The 21,220-nt window shown below is 41.7% G+C and overlaps 1 protein-coding gene across 1 annotated transcript in view; it reads left to right on the forward strand.

Moving 5' to 3' along the window:
• Positions 1-21,220, forward strand: part of LOC147747975 (cytochrome P450 2D6-like) — a 250,654-nt gene that overhangs the window by 173,531 nt on the left and 55,903 nt on the right. The window contains exon 7 of the mRNA XM_086957438.1: positions 3,746-3,933. Coding sequence (XP_086813564.1) covers positions 3,746-3,933 — 188 coding nt within the window. The remainder of the gene's footprint in view (positions 1-3,745; positions 3,934-21,220) is intronic.

Here is a 21,220-nt window from a genome sequence, read left to right on the forward strand (position 1 = left end):
AAAGGCTAGCTAAGACTCAAGCACTGATGTTGCTTGGGAGACTGTCATGAAGTATTGGCTTCAGGGCGATGGCTGGACAATAACACCATATCATACATGTAAAACAGTCAATACACAGGCAGCGGCTCAGAGCAGGCCGTCACTGTGCTCCTCTTCCTCAAATATGCTCTTTGGCTACGTTTTGTATGAGCAGAACATGCACACTACAGAAGGGACACAAATGAGGTGCAATATTCCATTATGCCTTGTTGAGGACTACTGGGTGCTAACCTGTCATAGTCCCCTTCACAGAAGGCACTTGTGTGCCTGTCCCACCTTGTTTTTGGGGACGGACACACTATAGACTGAAGAGGTGGATTAACATGGCACTGTGCATGGACAACAGCTGGCACTGCGCCTATTGAAGCATTCAGACAGCTCCGCAATCGTTGGGTCTACCTTTCAGTCATCTTCCCCATCTCTGCAAGTGACAGCTGGTACTTGGAAAACATTGAGATGAAGGAAGAAGGAGGATGCCATGCTCTAGATATACAAACTTACTTTCAAAGACTCACTTGAAATTCATATTGGCTGTGCAGGTGCCGGGCCTTGCTGCTATCCCTCAAAATGATCCATATTTGCAGTCAGCTGGTGCCTGCTTAACCTTCTACAATTCTATGCCAGGTGCACATCATGTAAGTCTACTTCTCTGTTTCTGTGGGAGCACATTCATGTGCTCATTGGGAGATCCTCCAACAAACAACTTCTTGTTCCTTGGAACCATTTGTATATTTTGTGGCTTATGTTGCTTTTCCTAAGAAAAGACCGTCCAGTAGGGCTAAAATGCCCCTAGGCGAGATTTCTCAACACGGTAGGTTGAGGAAGGTCATGACCGTTCGCATTTAAAAATCTACATCTTTACCACACATTCCTTTACCATGCATATTGTTACAGCGACATGCCTTAGAGAAGCGCTGGACTTTGGAATGGTAAAATTTACTATTCCAACTACAGTCTGTGCAACAGTAGGGAAAGTGTTCAAGTTTAAAGTACAATGCCGCTTTCCCTAAGGTATATTGTTTTATCGATATGCGTGATACAGGAGCGCATTCATTGTAATGCCTTTGTTGTAATGGCAGTGCATGGTTTGCGCCACGCTGTACATGCTGTTTTCCCATTTTGACTATTTAATGAAGAGAGGAAAAACACTGCATGAACGAAATCATGAACGAGGTGCACAGTGCAACATTTAAGAGCCACATTTTATGAAGCCAGAATTCAACTTAAACTGGCATGTACTACCCACAAAGCGCTCCTCTCTAAAACACTAAGGTACTTAGCTCAGAAAATTTAGCTCTCAGCGGGAAGCAGACCAGCTAGGAGTGCCAGAGAGCTGTTGTTGAAACCACCTATCTTTCGGAAGAAGAAAACGTAAAACAGAGCTTTCTCCAGAGCAGCCCCCAGAATCTGGAACTCACTCCCTCCAAACATTAGAAAAAGTCCAAACACAGCAACATTCAAGAAGGAAGCGAAGATCTTGCTAATGAGCAAGTTCCTTCCTAAGGCTAGACTGTTTATCATCAGCCTTGTGATTAATACCCAAACGTCGATCGTGAATTGTTTCTGATGTAGAGCTCACGGAAAGAACATCAGAACCATTTGTATAGAAATACTGTTACACCTTGTTCTTTAATCATTTCCTTAAAAAAAAAAATTCTTTTGCTGAAACTGCTAAGAAAGTCGGGTACCAGAATATTATATATATTAATGCTGCTATACCCACTGTATTCCAAATGTACCTCATGTAACTGTGAAGAGCTCTGACATCCAAGGGTTACGTCCGCACTATATATAAAACTCTATAAATGAAAATAAATACAATTTTATTTGCAATCAGGCTAAGACCCAATATTAGTTTTGTGGTCTACTTATATTATTATAAACACATAATTTATTAAATACTGAAGGCCATTTTAACTCTCAGTGCACAGAGAAATGATATAGCGTGTTTAAAATGTGCAGAGTATGACTTTGTAAATAAATCTCACACCCTGCCTTGCCAACTTTAAAATGCTTCATTATGGAAACACAGGACACTATCATATCATGCATATTAATTTAACACAAATTCTTATTAATTCTAAATTCACGCTCATGCACCCACACTTTCTTATTGTGTCAGGATCTTGGAAGAAAAATTATAGTCCCCATTAAGCATCAGCTAAAGCAAAAGTTCTTTAAAATATAGCTAATTTATTTATTTATTTGCGTGTTTATATAGCGCTATGAATAAACTCCCGAAGGAGTATCTCCGCGCTGATGACAACCGGTAAGGAAACTGATAAGGAAGCAATGAGTTTAAAAAGGGAGAGTGTTGTGAAGCTCCTATAACCAGCAAAGGTGCAGGTTAAAATGAACTAAACAGAAAGGTTTTCAGATGTTTTCTGAATTGGTGGTGGTTATGGCACTGCCTCAGTGAGAGTGGAAGTGTGTTCCAGAGATTGGGGCCTACTACGGACAGAGCCCTGCCACCTAGTCTGGATTTGATTATCCTAGGAACATTCAATAACAGCTGGTCACTGGATCTAAGGGATCGAGTAGGGACATAAGGGACAAACGTGCTGGCCAAATACTCTGGTCCCAATTGATTGAGGCCCTTATGGATGATGCAGCAGGTCTTAAACTTCACCCCTTGGCGTATTGGTAACCAGTGAAGTTTGTGAAGTAATGGTTTTGATGGGGATCTGGGGGGTGCATTTAGCACCAACCTAGCTGCTGTATTTTGCACCACCTGTAGACGATCCAGAACCTCCTCATTTGCACCTGCCAGAAGACCGTTGCAATAATCAAGGCGGCTTATAACCAAAGCCTGAACTAAGGTTTTCCTATGAGAGTCAGGGAGGAAAGGAAAAATTCTACGGAGGAGACCAATCACATGGAAGCAGGATCCCACAGTAGTATTGACATTTTGCTTCATGGTCAGCTCCGGCTCCAATCTAACTCCCAAGTTCTTGATTATTGTTTTGGGCTCAGGAACTGGGCCCAAATCAGAAGGCCACCAGTCGGGGGACCATTGAACCCTGGCTTCCCCGAAGAGCATCACCTCTGTCTTTCCAACATTACATTGAAGGAAGTTGGAAGACATCCACCTTGCAACTGCCTTCATCCCATCGGAAAAAGATTGTATTATTTCCGGGGTAAGTTGTTTAAAAGGGAAGAGCAGCTGCGTATCGTCAGCGTAGGACACTGGGTAGAATCCAAAAACTCTAGTAACATCTGCCAAGGGAGCCACATAGGTATTAAATAAAGTCGGGCTCAAACAAGAGCCCTGCGGGACTCCCTTGGTGATGTTGACCTCTTCCGACCTAAACTCACCCATGGTGACAGATTGGGTGCGGTTGGAGAGGAAGCTTTTGATCCAATCCAGTGCCCTTCCGCCGATTCCACTCACAGACAGTCGTTCGATCAGGATGGTATGGTAGATCGTATCGAACGCTGCCGATAAGTCTAGCAGCACCAGGACAGCAAAGTAACCCCTGTCCTGGTACAGCCGCAGGTCGTCCGTTATCGACAGCAAGGCCGTTTTGGTGCTGAATTTTGAATTTTAATGCCAAAAATATTCAGGGGCAAATGACTCAACAGATTAGATTTCACATTCCGTATTCAAATTGAATTCTCTGTTTACAGTCACTTTGGTCACTTACAACATTTTATGCATTTCAACTGAAGTTGTCGCTTATTTTACTTACTGTCTCTCTCTGTCTAGGAAGAGTCCAGGAAGAAATTGATCGGGTGATCGGAAGAGAGAGGCAACCTACAATGGATGACCGAGCCAACATGCCTTATACCAATGCTGTCATCCATGAAATTCAGCGATATAGTGATATTCTTCCCCTCTCTGTACCGCACATGACATCAAGAGACACAGAGGTTAATGGCTACTTTATACCAAAGGTAATTCTAGTTATAATTTCAATCCAGCAACCTCCTCTTAAGAGAGTCCAGTTCTCTTCAGATATCTTTCCTCAAGGACAGGCATCCATTTTAATGGTAAAACAAAAGACATGGTTAGTCATTGATGGTCTTTGTTGCTCATTAGCAGTGTACACATAAAAATCTCTGAATGCCTGTTAGAAATGGGGGTTTCTAGCTAGCATTGGCTTGTACCCTGTCCAGGTAGGGATCCGTCCTAGTCGGGTTAAAGAAGTTACTCACCCAAGAAAAGCCCTGCTCAACCCCTTGGTAGCTTCGCATGAGCAGTCACGCTTATCCCAGATGCAATGTGTAAAGTATTTGTACATAAAAGCACAGTAACACAGTTACAACACAACAAATGGTCGCCACACCAGTTTAGAAAAATAACCAATCTTTATCTAAACCAAAAAAGAACGAAACGACAAAAATCCAACATACACAAATCAAGATATTACTTTTAAAAGGTTTAAAACAGTTCAGTCAATATACTTTTTTGCATTAAGTGCCGGGAATATGTAAAAATAAAAGACAAAAACAGGTGCAGGAAAGGTGAAGTGCTGGAAAGCAAGGTGATGAGTTGGTTCCTTACATTCAGGGAAGGTAATGCATCAGTTCCTTGCTCCCAGAGGAGGTGATGCGCTAGTTCCTTACTGTTATGCTGGTGAGGTGATGCGTCAGTTCCTTACTGTGAGAGGAGGTGATGTGTCCATTTTTTACTGTGCAAAGAGGTGATGCATCATTTTTCTACTGCGTGGGGAGGTGATGTGTCATTTCTCCAGACACCTATCCTTGGTTCCTTACTAACACGCAGCATCGATGTTGACTTGGCACACAGGTGCAGTGCGTGGAAAGTCTGAATGCTCTGGGGATGATGCGGCAGAGGTGAAACAGCATTGCACCGATTCTCCCAGCCATGAACAGGCACTACATCGATCCTTCGGCCACCGCATGGTGATGCATTGTATTTTTTACCACACAGCAAGCTTGTGGTGCGAAAGACAGGAGCAGCAGGTCACTGTCTGGACTTTCCTCTTTTGTCTGCCTCCAAGGTCTCAGAATTGGGATTGAAACCTTGTGGCAGGTCAGAACACCCATCAGAGGAGTTCAGGGGCTGCAGGTTAAGTCTTTGATGGCGCTAAGACTTCCAGCAGGAGGCAAGCACACACATGCCCTTGGAGAACCTTGATAAGCAGGATACAAAGCAAAGTCCAGTCTTTGTACTTCTCCAAGACAGAGGCAGCCAACAGTAGGCTAGCACAACACAGCAACAAGCAAAAGTGGTGGTTCCCCTCATACAGCTTCTCCAGCTCTTCTTCTTGGCAGAATATCCTCTTATTCCAGAAGTGTTCTAAAAATCTGTGGTTAGAGATCCAATACTTATACCTTTTTTGGCCTTTAAAGTAGGAATAGTTCAAAGGATAGTCTTTGTAGTGCACAGATCCTGCCTTGCCCTGTCCTGGCTCCAGACACATTACAGTGGGGGTGGAGACAGCATTGTGAGAGTACAATCGCAGCCCTATTCAAGTGTCAATGAGAACTCCTCTCACCACTCTAGCTCAGGAAGGCCCATCAACCTGGTTATTGCCAATCAGGATATGCAGTGCCCACCTCAGCACCTTTTGTGTGATTGTCTAGAGTGAATACACAAACAGCCCAACTGTCAGTCTAAACCAGACGTTGATTCCACAGGCAAGCAGAGGCACAGAATGTTAAAGCAAGAAAATGTCCATTTTCTAAAAGTGCCATTTCAAACACACAGTTTAAAAAACATCTTCACAGAAAGATGTGTTTTAAATCCTTTGTTCAGGGAACCCATGCCCCAAATCTATACCTCTTCTCAATGGAAAGTTACGCTTCTAAGATGTTACAAAGTGGTACAAAAGGGGGTGGTGATGGATGGAGCATCTGAACCAATCAAACACTCACACCCAGTCAACAGATCTGGGTTTAATCCATCACCGTTCTTTAGCCCACTCTGCCACCCCAGTTCAGACATGGCCATATGCAAATCAGTCTGATCCTTTGCCTAATGGGAACAGTCCAGCCCGAACCGCCGAGCCATGCCTTCCCAGGACCGGAAACAAGCTTCCTGGGACCGGTTTTTGGCATTACAGCCGTCTTCAGCCAGGCTTGCTTGAATCCAGAGGCAAAGTGAGCAAGGGACTCACAACTGAGCACACCCTGCCAACTTATGGCAAACAGAGCCGTACAAAAGGGGGTGGTGATGGACGGAGCATCTGAACCAATCAAACACTCACACCCAGTGTGTGATTTTCTAGGATGTTACAAGGCAGCTCCAATGATAACCTAGGGGAGAGATAGCCCTTGCCATAGTGAAAAACATAAGTAGCAGTATTTTACTATCAGGACATGTAAAAGACACCAGTACATGTCCTACGTTTCACATACGCTGCACCCTGTCCATGCGGCTACCTTGGGCTTGAATTAGGGATGCATTACATTAAGAAAAAGGGAAGGTTTGAGCTAGGCAAGGGGGTGCACTTGTCAGGTTGACATGGCAGTTTAAAACTGCATTTGAAGATGATGCAATTGCAGGCCTTAGACAGGTTTAAAGGGCTACTCATGCGGGTGGCACAACCAGTGCTGTGTGCCCAGAAGTAGCATTTTATTTATGGGCCCTGGGCGCACACAGTGTACATTACTAGGGACTTATGAGTAAATCAAATATTTCAATCATGAATAACAAATCAAAATCACAATTTACATAAGGAGAACTTTCACTTTAGGAGTGATCAGCAGTGGTAAAGTACCCAGAGTACAAATACCAGCATAAACGAAGTCCAGCACACAGTAAAAAATACCTGAGGTAGGGGGAAAAGAGACAGGGGAAATCACACCAAGGATGCCATGTCTAACTGTGCCGCTATAAAATCACATTGTGTGCTGTACATTACAATCTTTTACTTAATGTCACTAGATATTTTAGCCCTTAAAAGCCAAACTTGGATAAGAATTACCCACTTATCTCTTTTGCTACAATTGCTCATATACTAGAGTTTGTTTTAGACAATGCCAAGAAATGATCGCCTCCATGTACCAGATCAGTGGCAAAAACATGAACCTAAAGTACCCTCTTTGGATTTGCTTAATAATTTCTAGATTGCGTGTCTCACTAAATACTTCAACTGTGAGGAGGCGGGTAGGCCTTCATCATAAAATTGTGTGGTCTCCTTCCATAACTCCATTACCTCAGTCACCCTATTCTGAGATGCTGGCATTGACAACTACGTTGCTGCTATCCAGTTCATCTGAGAGCATTGCTAACAGCACCAAAGATGGTGGTAGTTCAGCTGCCCCATCTGTAAGGACACATCTTATAGCATCAAATGAAAACCAATAAAGCACTGTAGAAATTATCATGAGCTTTCACAAACAGATATATGTGCATTTGTAATGTGCCTCAAATTTGAGTTACATGTTTTGAATCTACAGTAAGTGGTGGACGTTTACCTCTAAAACTAGCTGTCCCATTAAAGGGACATATATTATTTTGATGAACAAAACATGTATTTGTGGCAAATTACTAAATTAATGCATTTCATTTCAGAACAGTTTTCTAATTTTTTAATCCAACGTGATGTTAGACATATTCGTGTACCATTATACAGTCCATCTTCTAACGGTTTGGTTGAGAGGGCCAATAGGTTAATCAAAGAAGGTGTGCAGACAGTTGTTGCTAACAATCTTAACGTTGCAGATTTTTTACATTTTAAAGTGTGGAACTACAACATCACTCCACAAAGTACCACTGATGTTGCACCTTTTGTTTTGTTAAGAGGTAGAAAACCTATCTCTGCTATTAGTCCTACTTGGTTATTAGACAAAGTTGAATGTTATCCCAATATTAACTTACAGGAAGTGCGTGAACATGTTAAGGAAAAACAAAAGTGTTACAAACAGAATTATGATAGTAGAATGCATGTGAAAGAAGGAATGTTAAACATTGGTGATTGGGTTTTAATAAAGAAACCCAATAAAGTCAGCAAAGGACAGTCAACATTTTCTGAACCTGTAAAAGTTTTGAGAATCAACAAGACAGCTCTCTTATTACAGAACAGAGGATGGTGGAATAGGAACGACTTAGTTAAGGTAACTAAAGTGTGCCATGTTAGACTAATGTTATGATTTGTTGTCTTTGCCTCAAATTGTGAAGCGCTCTGATATCCTTCGGGATCAAGTTTGCGCTATATAAAACTTTATAAATAAATAAATAAGATCAGTGATGCATATCACTGTCACACATGTAATATTAAACCTTTCCTCTTAAACATAATTACACAATTCCTGGACGTGAGAGGCACAGGACCAACATAGGTCTGTAATTATGACATACTTTCCAGTGCATTGATTACAATAGAAATGGCCTGCACTTCTTTTATTGAAAACCTCACATAATAGCTGAAATGTTTACCTCTGTTATTTGCAATTTTGTTAAATATTAAATGGTTTCCTTGTGTGCCTCCTTACATCATTTCATGTGCTTCTTCTTAATTTAAAACTTAATCTTAATAATTAATTCTTGGCATTGTAACATACATTGATAGTCCTACATCCAGTGCTTTTCAGTGTCCAAGCACACCTTTGTTGGCAATACATATTTTACGTGTTCCGCCAATCTCTGCAATCTCTGTCAACATATAGCTTCGGGAATACTAGACCTCAAATTTTCATACTAATTACAAAGCATACTTTTCTAGTTTTATTCTGAACCCCTGTTTCTTCATGTCTGACATGACGAAAAAACAGTGCAAACCTATAGCTTCTTTTTCATTTCTTTAAAGGCCATGTGATATGTTATGTCTATAAAAGCCCTTTTGTAGTTCTCAAAGAAAGCACATAACGTTGTGTATTAATCTGAGACCCTGAAGGCTCGATTATTCCAAGTGCTCTATCGAAAGAGTTTCACAGTGTGCTAAATTCTTTCTGCAGTCACTTTCTCTTGGTTAACATTATTTATTTCTTCAAATGTTCTCCACACACAAGAAAGAACCGCACCTATATTTATAAACCACATATATTTTGGCACTAAGCAACCACCATAGTCCAACTGTTTCTGCCCCTGATGTGGACAGGATGTGGTACTTGCTCAGCAGGTACACATTTCCTTTTAACTCTCTGTATAGTTCACATTGAAAAAATATTCCCAATGCCATTGCTGTGGAAGAGGAACTGTTTTCTGGTACATATTTACGTAGAAAGATAGTTCCTTTAGCGTCAGATTTGTACCACCTTTGTCTCCACACAGTTTCAACAATTTCAGCTTAACTTGATTTCAGCATGTTTATGGTATACATTTTACAACAAAGGGTTGTTTAGTTCAAAATCACATTTGTATCAGTTTTATCACACCAAAGGAAGCTAATTTCACAGGCATGCAGCATCTATTGAGGAAAATAATTTAATCTCATGAGCAAGTTTTAAAATGTGATTAACACAGGTTTAAGCATATAAGTACTTTCAAAGCGAGTACATATTTGTAAAGGACAGCCATTTTCTTTTTTTTATATATACGTGCACAAAACAGTTCCTTCTATCTGGTAAATCATTTAGGATGCAAGCTTTCAAAATCAGTGGTATAGAATGACTCCAGTATTCTGAACTTGATCACTCTATCAACTACTATGACCCTTTTCAGAACTCTTTCTAAAGAACACAACCATGTGTTGTCACGGGGGTATGTTGCTTTAAAGCATCTGGCCATGGTAAGCATCACAATCTGGTCTTTTATGACCATTGAGAGGTCAAAACTGTGTTTCTTTTGAAGAAAGGGCATACTGGCTATACATATGTTCCTAGCATGTACATTTCAGCACAAGGAAGGTATATTCGGCTGTGCATGCTATATAATTATCTATTTTGTTTTATGAATTTTGTGTGTGGTCTCTTATATTGTTTGTGTCAGCTGTATTTTTGCAGGCCTTCATGAATAGAGACCTAATCTTAATGTCTCACCCATTTCCACTGCTATTGGATTATTGGGCATGCCACTGTGTCTCTCAAGATGTACTTTATGATGTCTGATACTGCCTAATTCTTTTCTTTTAATATCATTATTCAATAATTACTCCCTTGTTTTGTGGCTACTGTCAGTTAGGCTGTATGAACAACTTTCTTGTGATAGTCTCTTGCTTGAAATATCATCTGAAAATGTTTTGATTTTGTTTCGTAAAGGGCTTAAGTACAACATATAGGTTTAATTCTCATACGTTCATCATATGGAATACTTTCTTTCAACTCTAGTTGTATGTTGACTGCAAGCATGCTGTATCATGTTGCTAGTTGTTTCTTTGTAAAATAAGAGTTGTTTTGAATGAATTATTCTCAACCATCAATTTTGGATTCAATTATATAATTTGTTAATTATGTATTCCTTCTGTCATTCTGAGATTCAATTATGTTTGATTAAAAGTTTATTCATTATTTTGTATAGCTTTATCATCTGTTGCATAACACAAATACGCGATCTATAAATCTTAGCCTGATGGCCACATTCTTTCTCTCTGCAGTCTTCTTTTTCCATGTTACATAGTTTTCTTACCAGCCTCCTAGTAAGTTTATGTGGCTTATGGTGAACCGTGCTGATGCCTGTTCCTCTTAATTGATGATAGATGGGATGTTGAAAAATAGATATTTATGTGTTTAACAAAGTTGTAGTATTTTAATAACTATGGGGCACATGTATCAAAGTATAAGTTTGCGATTCCTTAATAACGTTTTTTTGCGAATCGCTATTAAGGACTCGCAAACTGCTATGTAGGTAGGAATCTGCTAATATTTAGTGATTCCTACACATTCCTTATTTGGGACTCGCAAATTGTGATTCACAAATAAGGACTGGCTTCCCATGAGGCCCATAGGAATGAATGGGAATAGCGTGCACAATTTGCGAGTACCCAATAGGTTCTTGCAAATTGCGCATGCAATTTCAGGGCTGCAAGGGTTCCTAAAGGACACCCTGTTGCACCCCTGAAATGTGCAGGTGTGCACATGTGGTGAACATACATGCCCAAAGGGCATGTATGTGTGCCACATGGCACTTTGAAAAATGCATAAAATTGCATTTTTAAAGGAAATCGCAATTTACCACCAACCTGAAGTTGGTGGTAATTTGCGATTCCTTTCAGCAAAATCACAATTTGCGATGTCCCCCAGAATAGTATTTAGAGAATCACAATTGCAATTCTCTAAATGCTTGAGCAAAATAGGCAATCGCAAATTTTGTGATTCCTTATTTTGCGAGTGGGTTTCTACTTACCTGCATTGCACACAGCTGAATTGCGATCGCCAACGCTGAAATTCTGCCAATTACAGCGTTTGTGAACGCAATTTACCTTGATACATCTGGCCCTCAATCAATCAAACAATCAATCAATCAGGGGTTTGTAAAGCTCGCTTCTCACCCGTGAGGGTCTCAAGGCACTGGGGGGGTGGGGGGTGGGGGGCGGAGGGCAGCTCCAGATCAGTTGAAGAGCCAAGTCTTGAGGTCCTTCTTGAATGTGTGCAGGGTCGGGAAGCGTCTGATGTTCACAGGGAGATCGTTCCAGGTCTTGGCCGTTATGTAGGAGAAGGCTCTCCCGCCTGTTCTGTTTCTGCGGATGTGTGGACCTCTGCCAGGGCATGATCGGAGGAGCGGAGGTTCCTCTTGGGTGCATGGAAGGATAATCAGCGTTGAGGGTATTTGGGTCCGATGTTGTTGAGGGATTTGTAAGCGTGGATGAGGAGTTTGAAGGTGACCCGCTTCACCATGAGGTGCCAGTGGAGGTCTTGTAGGTGTTGGGTCATGTGTATGTGACGTGGAGTCCCAAGGATGAGTCTGGCTGCAACGTTCTGGATGGTTTGGAGTTTGTGTAGAAGGGTTCTGTTGTTTCTGGCGTATAGGGCGTTGACGTAGTCAAGTCTGCTGGTTATGAGTGAGTGGGGGACGGTCCTTCTGCAGTTGGGGGGATCCATTTGAAAGTTTTGCGGAGGATACGTAGGTAGTTGAAACTTGTGGAGGTGACAGCATTGATCTGGCGGTTCATGAAGAGGGAGGAGTCGAGGATGATACCGAGGTTTTGTGCGTGGTCTGTAGGGGTGGGTGGGTTCCCGAGGGCGGAGGGCCACCAGGTGTTGTCCCAGGCAGAGGTGCAGAGTCCGAGGATGATGACCTCGGTCTTCTCTGAGTTGAGCTTCAAACAGCTGTCTTTCATCCAGTCTGCCACGTTCCTCATTCCTTCCTGGAAACTGAGTCTGGTGTCTTTGGGCTTCTTCGTGAGTGAGAAGATGAGCTGGGTGTCGTTGGCATTGGATACAATGCTAAGCCTGTGCTGTCTGACAATGGCAATGAGGAGGGCCTTATATCTATATGCTGTTTATATGCAGGAAGTATTTGCATACCTCTGTGCCACCACAGTGATATTTACTAGTGTATAAGTAGCAAATAATAATAGCATTCATTATGTGATCACATTCACAGTTGACCTCTTGTATTTTGGTCATAAAATCTGCACTGTCACTTCTCCCTCAACTATTACAACTGTGAAAGCTTTTGGTCTCTGTGAATTAGCTGGTTTAACTCATGGCACATGCACCACCAGATGCATATGCCAACCTTGAGGAAGCTGTAACCTCAATGCTGATGCCCCACCATCTCTACATCACTTTGGAAGGACCAAGCTTATGTTCCAGGACTTGTCCTCTATGTCAATCTGCAAATCTTTTTTGATCTCATTTTGCCTTCACAAACTGCACTACTATTGTTCTGTGAGTTTCTTAAATCTTTTATACATTACACTGTAGCAGACCTAAACTGAGAGGCTAAATCCCGAGATGAATTCCAAGCATACAGAACAATCATATGCAATGCAATCAGTCTCGCCTTTGGGACCTTATATGTATTTAGCTATGCAGCTCATTAGCCTGGGTGCTGAAACATCTACTGTTCTTTTACATGGAGGGAAAGTAAGCACCAAACTGCGTGACAGGCCAGGTATGGGAACACATGGAGAGAAATATTGCCTTTCAAAGGAAATGGTATAGTCCAAATCTCTGTTTTTAAAATAAAAGCAGGGCCTTCGGTCGTCATATCACTGAAAATACAAGATTTGAAAAAAATATTATTGTCTACAGGTACTTGTGGAAGACTATTTCAATGGACTGGAATCCAGAGAATGCTAAAGTGATTCTGGTATTTTACTGACCTCTGCTTTTCGCTTTCTATCAAGAAAGTCAAATAGAGGCAGTTGCAGAAAAATAAAAACAGAAAGTCCCTCAGCAGAAAGCAATTTTGGTATTTTACTGACCTTTGCTGGTCGTTTTCTATCAAGACAGTTAAATACAGGCAGGTGAACAGAAAAAAAGTCCTTAAGCAGAAGCAGACAAGTCCTAGGGCTGATCCCCAGAGCCCTCAAAGTACATACACATATAAGTATATAATAATAATAAAGGAGCTTATAGAGCGCCTGGTAACGCCTTCCCGGCGTGTCCCCGCGCTGTGGAGAGAAGAGACCTACCAGAAGTCAAGGAGCGGACCCCGATTCCTGCTCGGCACTATGTAGTGAATAGGTCTGTTTTGAGAAGACTCCTAAACCTGGACTCAGAGCTTTCCAGCCTAAGGCATTTCGGGAGTTTGTTCCAGCTTTGTGCGGCTAGGAATCTGAAAGAGCGGCCGCCCATCCTGGCTTTCTGAAACCTGGGAATAACTAACTGTCCGGTCCCTACTAATCTCAGCACTCTACCTGGCACATACCTGGTAACCAGATCTCCTAGATAGGAGGGAGCCTTGTGCCAGAGGATACAATGACATATGAGCAGGGATTTGAACAAGATCCAATCCTTGATAGGAAGCCAGTGAAGGGCTGCCAGGGTAGCCTTGGAGGCTGCTCTTCTAGGTAATCTCATTACCAACCTAGCTGCTGCATTTTGTAAAACTTGTAGGCGGCCAAGATTCGTTTCAGACGCTCCCAAGTATAGCACGTTCCCGTAATCCAGGCGGGACGTAATAAGCGCTTGTGTCACCGTTTTTCTGGCCCCTAGTGGGAGCAAATCCACTCCATTCTTGTATATACTAAAGTATATAAAAAAAGTCTCGAATTCTCGACCTAAAATGGGGACGCACCTGTGGATGTGTGTATTGAATTACATTACTGTAAGCAAACTCACAAGTGGGAGCCACTTTCTCCATTCGCCAAAAACAACAGAGTCATTGTTGTAATGTCTGATTTATTCTTTTAGTCTGACCAACCTGTTCAGCAGTTCATTCCAAAACCTAGAAACACATTGGACTCCCTTATCATTGACAATAACTTATGGCAATCTATCTAGACTAACAAGCTCTGTTAAACATTTCAGTTAACCTTGGAGCTGATTGCAGTTGCTTTAAAGAGATTAAATGGTCTTTCTTGTTGAAAGGCTCCACCACCACCACAAGGGACTGTATTTTACCAAACTGGTTTTCCATGAAATGTTTATTTTATGCACTCGCAGTACATTTCAAAATATTAAACTACAATACACCCGAGCACACCCGATCATTATGTCTATAATCTAACAGAGGAGTCAAGAGGATAGAGTGGAGTTTCTTTCTCTGAGTACATTTCAATCACTGGTCGAGTGTACTTGCAATTGAAAATTAAGCAGAGTCTTGAATCAGGTCCTTCCGTTAACTTTATTTTCATTTCTCAAAACACGAAGAACAACAGCAGCCAACGCACGTTTTGCCCTCTGGGCTTTTTCAAGGCGCTAATTTGAAAATATTGTGTCCGAGTGTTCGTGATCCTGCTTTGTAAAAATTAACCTCTGTGCTAATTATTTCCGAACAATTAACGAATGAAATGTCGCTCCAAATGGGCAGTAAAATGAAATGCTTTAAAAATAATGGAATCTCTCCATGCGCTGCCTTTCATATATAATGACCCCTTCTTTCCTTTGTAGCTTGTGTAATCATTCTGACCTTGATACGTCCATTCTGTATTTTCTCGCTTGTGTCTATAATCGTGACTGGCAGCTACTACATTTCAAAATATATTGTTCAAACATTTTTTTCATATGTGGGCATCAAAACATACATTCCGGTTCTTTTGTCTTGGAAGGGCCGGGAAGCTGCGGCTGTGATATCATAACTCAGGCAAAGAAATTCCTATTTTAGATCTTTGATTGTGTACTTAAAACTACATTGACACTTTCTGTGTTGAGGTTCTTGTTGCAACCACTCTTTCCTATACATCCTAGATTGTTTTTCCTATATATTTTCCAATATTTTAGTGGCTTAGCATCCAGATTGAATTGCTAGTATTGTATGGTTAGGGATGCAAAATTCTTCTCCTTTTACATGTCAGGATAAAGCACCAACTTCCCCTTGTCTTTTTCCTGGTCAAAAGGTAATTTTATAAGAAAAGCAAGAGAGAAATAATACAATCTGGGATGTCTGGCATCCAACCATTTGATGGATTAAAATAAATCCAAGGTTCTTGTGATCAGTCCTGACAATTACTTTGTGCACAACCCCCCTCGGTCAGTGACTCAACTGAGTAAAACATTCTTTAATAGCCAAATGCACTTGATCATAGATTGTGCAAATGATTTCTGTAGGTGCTAAAGTTCTTGCGCAGTAGTCTACTGTATATAATTTATCTGTGAGTTGGTGTCTCTGAGAAATATGGCTCCAGCCACAAATGCTGAAATATCAGTTTCCACAATGTATTGTCTAGTACAATCTGTATGTCTGAACATGGGAACAGATGTAAACGTTTCTTTCGGAAATTGATGAAAACTCTTCTTGTTCTCTTCCCCCCAGAAAGTGTTCACTCTTCTTGGCCAGCTGTGTTTTTGGAAGGACAGTGATTAAATAATATTTGAAAATGATCAGTAACATTTTGAGAAACCAAACAATTTCTCTATGTTTTTTACATTAAATGGCTGAGGCAACTCAATTAAAGATTTCACTTTTTATAATCCAGCAGCACTTCAGATACTGATATTGTGAATCATAGCAGTGAAATGGAAGAGATCTCAAAGCAGCATTTCTCCAGTTTGGCCTATAATGAGTGGGTTCTAAGCCACTGTAAAATATCTGTTGGGTTTTTCGGGAAAATTGGAAAAAAATCAAAATGTTGTTTAAATATATTACAACAAAGGTGTCCAAAATATCTTTGTTCACAGAATGTTGGTGCTTAGCTGGTACATTATAGGGGTCAAACAGCATGACCAAGTAATGAAATAGCATATCTCATATCTCATGCTGAACTCCGTCTTCAATTCTCATCTTCCTCCTTAATTAAGACTACATTTATAGGCTTCTCTTAAGCTGAGCTGTGCAAAGGCTTTTGCTGTCTTCACTTGATCCAACACCACTGAGATTATTGGTAGTGGATAATGGTTCCTAATGGTGACCAATTCATTTCTCTTTAATCAATGCAGACCCTAGAGGTTATGCCATGCTTGAGGATGAAAAAGATACGCGCCCCACTGGGGAGGTTGAATGTTTTATAAATCCCTTTTTTTGTTTTAGTCCATAATACTTGGTCTCTGTCACAGTGAAATTGTGTGTCTAGCTATAAGGAACATTGGGGTTAGACCAACTGCACTATCACAGCTCTGATGCAGAGGTAGTGTAGTGACTCGTTTTTAAATAAAAACATCAGCAAAGAGTTACGGGTTGCCATCTGATTCCTTGAATCCTATTTTGACACAGAAAAAGAACCTTCAGCACTATGGTTATCATCCCCCAAGCAGAAGAAAACAATGATGCAGGTAAAATTCGGATGCACAGAAAATTATGGTATTCTTTAGTCAATTTGTGGTGCTGAAAATGCAGCCATGTTGTTCCCAATATCACAACAAATGTAAAAGCATTATTCATTCAAAAAATGAGGAATTCTTTATAACACACTTCAGTGGTCATAATTACTTTCTGAGTCTCTTTCAATACATCAACAGATTTTAATGGCATCCTCTATGTGTGTTTAGTAGAGCCCAGTATTTCTTCTCTCGTGCAGCGATGCTGATGTTTGAATCATGCCTCTCATGCATTAAACACCAGGTAGCCTCACTGTCACTCAAAGCCATAGTTTGCAGTGTTACAGAAAATATCACTTGTCACCAGCAAACTCTTGTAACTAAGTTGTACCCACCCTTTGTTTGCTGATGAGGATTGGGGTGTTACATCGCCCAAAAGCTAGGAACATTTTGAACAAAATTACCTAATTAGCCACAGTATAAACAGAACCTTTATTTTCTTTGTCTCTCCTTTTCTTCCCAAATCAGTATTGAACTAATTTGCATGGGTTTTATAGGTTGACTTTCTTTTGACATTTTTTCTGAATTGTTTTCGGATACTCTATGCTGAGCCATCCTCCTTGTTTTCAGACTGGCTTTGTAGCTCAACCTGTCTCTGTATTGTTAACTTGATCAACACATTGGGGTTTGCAGGGAGATCCACAAACAATTCCATCATAACTTATAGATCTTCTCAAAGACCCTAAAGAAGACAGCAGCTGCTGCCTCACCCCCATCCAGACCACATTTATAACACATTTTTGATTTTAGAAAATACAAAAATATTATGGTTAAACTATTGAGAACAAAAGTATCACCTTTAAATACTGACTATGTGAAGTACAATAATATTGACTACAAGAAGCCCCTCGCTTGTTTGCCTACAGCTGCCTGGGAGGAGGACTACACTCCCCAGCAACCTTGGCCAGGGACCTGATGTAGTCCTTAGGTGTCGGAGCGCCTTAAGTTGATCGGAGGTGTCCCGCAGTGCGAGACCCTCTTTTGTTTGTCTACAGCTGCCTGGGAGGAGGACTACACTCCCCAGCAAGCTTGGCGAGGGACATGATGCAGCCCTGAGGCGCCGGAGTACCTTAAGCTGATCGGAGGTGTCCTTCAGTGCAGGACGCACCCAGGCGTAACCTAGGCAAAGACAAGACCAAGAGCGGGCCCGTCTGTAACCGTCAACAACCGTAGGAGGCCGGGCTGGGCCACCCCGCTTGACATCAAGGTAGCCTCTGGAATATAAATTGATTGATTCCCCATTGAATTATTTAGGCAAGACCAGGTAACCGAAGAGATCATGGGGAAAAGGAAACTCAATATAACTGAGGGTGTTACCACTGACCCTCTAGAAACATTTCTAACAGGTGCAATAGGAGCTTTAATTAACTAGATAAAACGCACCATGTTAACCTTAAAAGCAGCCATTATAATGAGAGAATTTCCTGCATCTATGGTGCAAGCAACAAACACACAGTAGGGCACATCACTGGGCAAAGACCCTAGAGCAGCACAGTCACAGGGGCATCCCCTTTATCCTGCCACAAAAAAGTATAATCTCTGGGGATCTGTGCAGTATCACTCCTCCCAAAATGTTTGAAGCGAAAGGGCACACAAATTAGCCATTCCAAGATCCCTCCCATGCAAATGGGCATCATTGCACCATAAAACGCCAGTTTACCTTGCACAGAAAATCACGCTTTCAGGAAGAAACAGATGCACCAGGAGCAAAGACAATCTACTTCTGAAGCCAGCTCGTTTTTGTAAGAAAAGAACTTATGGCCGAGCGTTCTCTGGAGCAGCACCACAAATTTGGAACGCACTCCCCCCTAGCATTAGAAGAATTCCATCCATCTCAGCATTCAAAAAAGAAGCAAAATTATTCTATATGAGAACATTTCTTCAATAAGACCTTGCAGCAGTACCTATGGATCAAATCTTTCCATGTTTGCTTCCAGTCATCTGCCAGCCTATCGCATGTGCAATGCGACCGTTACTAATTCAATTGCTGATTCAATTGCTGATTCATTATTTTGTTTATACACTTCCCTGAAGTGTACTGTTGTAAAGAGTTTGTAAATTGCAATCTATGCTTCTAAATGGTGCTAATGTTGATATACGTCTGTAAGGCGCTCTGATACCTCTCGCAGGGTCATGTTCGCGCTATAGAAAACACTAAATAGATAAATAAATAAATAAGGTGGGAAAGCGTCAGTCTGGGGCTATGGAAAAAAAAAGAATATATCCAACGGTGATGTACAGGGAGGACATGTAACTATGACAACAACCCACATAGACATTAGGGATATTTTGGTTGCTATGGAACAGAGGATGTCCTCCATGATTTCACTGATGTCTAGTAGACTGCCCTAGGTTAAGAACTAATTACAAGCTTATAGTGGAGTTCTGGACCAGTTAATGAAGGGGGCTGTATGTAATAATGCTGTCTCAAACCAAAGAGCCCAGAAGCAAAAACGGGGTGAAATGGAAGAGGCTTCTAAGAGGGAGGTTATCAGATCATATGCTGGGTCTTGGAGTAATGGGTCGGGTATTAATATTAACACAACTACCAAACATGTACCAGTGATGAAGCAACAGGAGGAAATGGGTAATAGATTATTTCCTAAAAGGACTATGGATTTGCCACTTGATTGTGTACCGTATGTGGTTGCCCTTGTAGACGTCCCCCCGATCTCCCGAGATAAGGAGGAAACACGGTGTGAGGTAAAAAAAATTATGTGTTCAATAGATAGGGACAAGGGCTAGACTGTGTATAAAATTGGATGCCCTTCTGTCTTTTTGCAGACAAGCTATGGCAATAGCTAGAAATTGTTTCAGTCTCATAAAAGCTCTGAAACAATTCTTTGAATACCTTCTGCTGTCGGCCAGGAAAACTATAGCATTGTCCCTGATAACCTCTAGCTAGACTATTGTAATAGTCTATATTCAAGCTCCTCTAAACAAATCTTACAGAAGCCTTAGGTGGTGTAACACAATGTAGCCAGACTAGTATTAAAACTCCCTCATCACTCCTCAGCATCAGCAGCTCTGAAAGTACTTTATTGGCTACCAGTTCATAAAAGGGTGCTTTTTAAAATCCTTATCTTTAGAGCCTTCAGGGGACTTGGACCAAAATACTTGGTATCCAGTACATTACCCCCCCATAGGACAACATGCACTCTCAGGACCTCACAAGCCAACCTGCTCAAACCTCACAAGCAGAGACAAAAAAAACTAGGAGGAAAATCTTTCACAGTCCTGAGCACTAGCGCCTGGAACATCCTTCCCAGGGAGTTAAAATTCATGGACTCAGAAAGGATCTTTAAATGGCAGCTTAAGACCTAGCTTTATAGCCTCCCTGTTGCCTTGTCCTTATCACTTATTCTCTGACTCATCGTTCTCCCCCAAAACTGATCAAGTTAGACTAAGGTTATACTGCCACATTAAATATTTCTGCTTGGCGCCAGAATGCTCCTCTAGGAGTGGCAGTCAGCACTTTAGAAATGCAATACTCATACTCATTCTCTAGACTGAAGGGCGTGAGTGAGTTGTTTAATTACATAATAATGGTCAGACACGTGAGCTGGGTGGGTAGAGATGAGAAATCTATCACAGGAGACTGCGTGATTGTGAACTTCCGAACACCTTCCCCAGTTGACAACATGACAGCTGTTCCCCTTGGCTTCTTTTATAGACCAAAAGATGCCCACTGGAGTCTCAGATGCCCTGGATGCTAGCTAGGAAAAAGAGAGACACTCGGGGGGAGTTCAGCTAGAGGGTTTTAGTAGCCCAAGGGATCCATGGAAAGTGTTAATAGGTTTTAGTGCCTATCTGTGTTGAATAAAAAGGAATTGACTTGACCCTGAATTAGGTAATTCTATAGATAAGAGATCAGGATAGTGGCAAAATGTCAGAGTCAATGATCATTAAAGACGATCATATGACTGCTATAAAAGGGAAATCCCCAAGCAGGGATCCACCCACTGGGTACCAGGTACCAGGGAGGGGGGAGCTGCCCCTTAGGCAGGGCTTTTGCTCTCCCGAAATGTTTAGGCACATTTCAGTCTTTCTGCTCTTCCCCCCCCCCCCCCCCCCCGCAGCAGAAAGGACACTAGGCACCAGTGATTTATTTCATGATGCATACAGGGGTGAGGGATGGCCAAAATGGGCATGCCAATGCCCTCCCCCTCAAACAACCTTCACAGTGTTTCTGCCCACCAGGGGGCAAATGGGGGTTATTACTCTGATCTGCTCCCTGGGGAGGGCAGAAAGCCCACTAGACAACAGGGATTTTGTTTTATAAAAGAGGGGTGGGGGTTGCCCGCAAAAGGCAAAACCATGCCCCCACCCAAAATATATTTGAAAACAGTCTTTCTGCCCCCGTTGGGGGGCAGAAGGGGTCAAAAGCCCCCGATCTGCCACCCCAGGAGGGACAAGAAGCACACTAGGCACCAGGGAATTTTATTTTAATAAAATGGACCCCACTCCCCTA

Source organism: Lissotriton vulgaris, chromosome 1_1 (assembly GCF_964263255.1).
Source record: "Lissotriton vulgaris chromosome 1_1, aLisVul1.2, whole genome shotgun sequence".
Taxonomy (NCBI): domain Eukaryota; kingdom Metazoa; phylum Chordata; class Amphibia; order Caudata; family Salamandridae; genus Lissotriton; species Lissotriton vulgaris.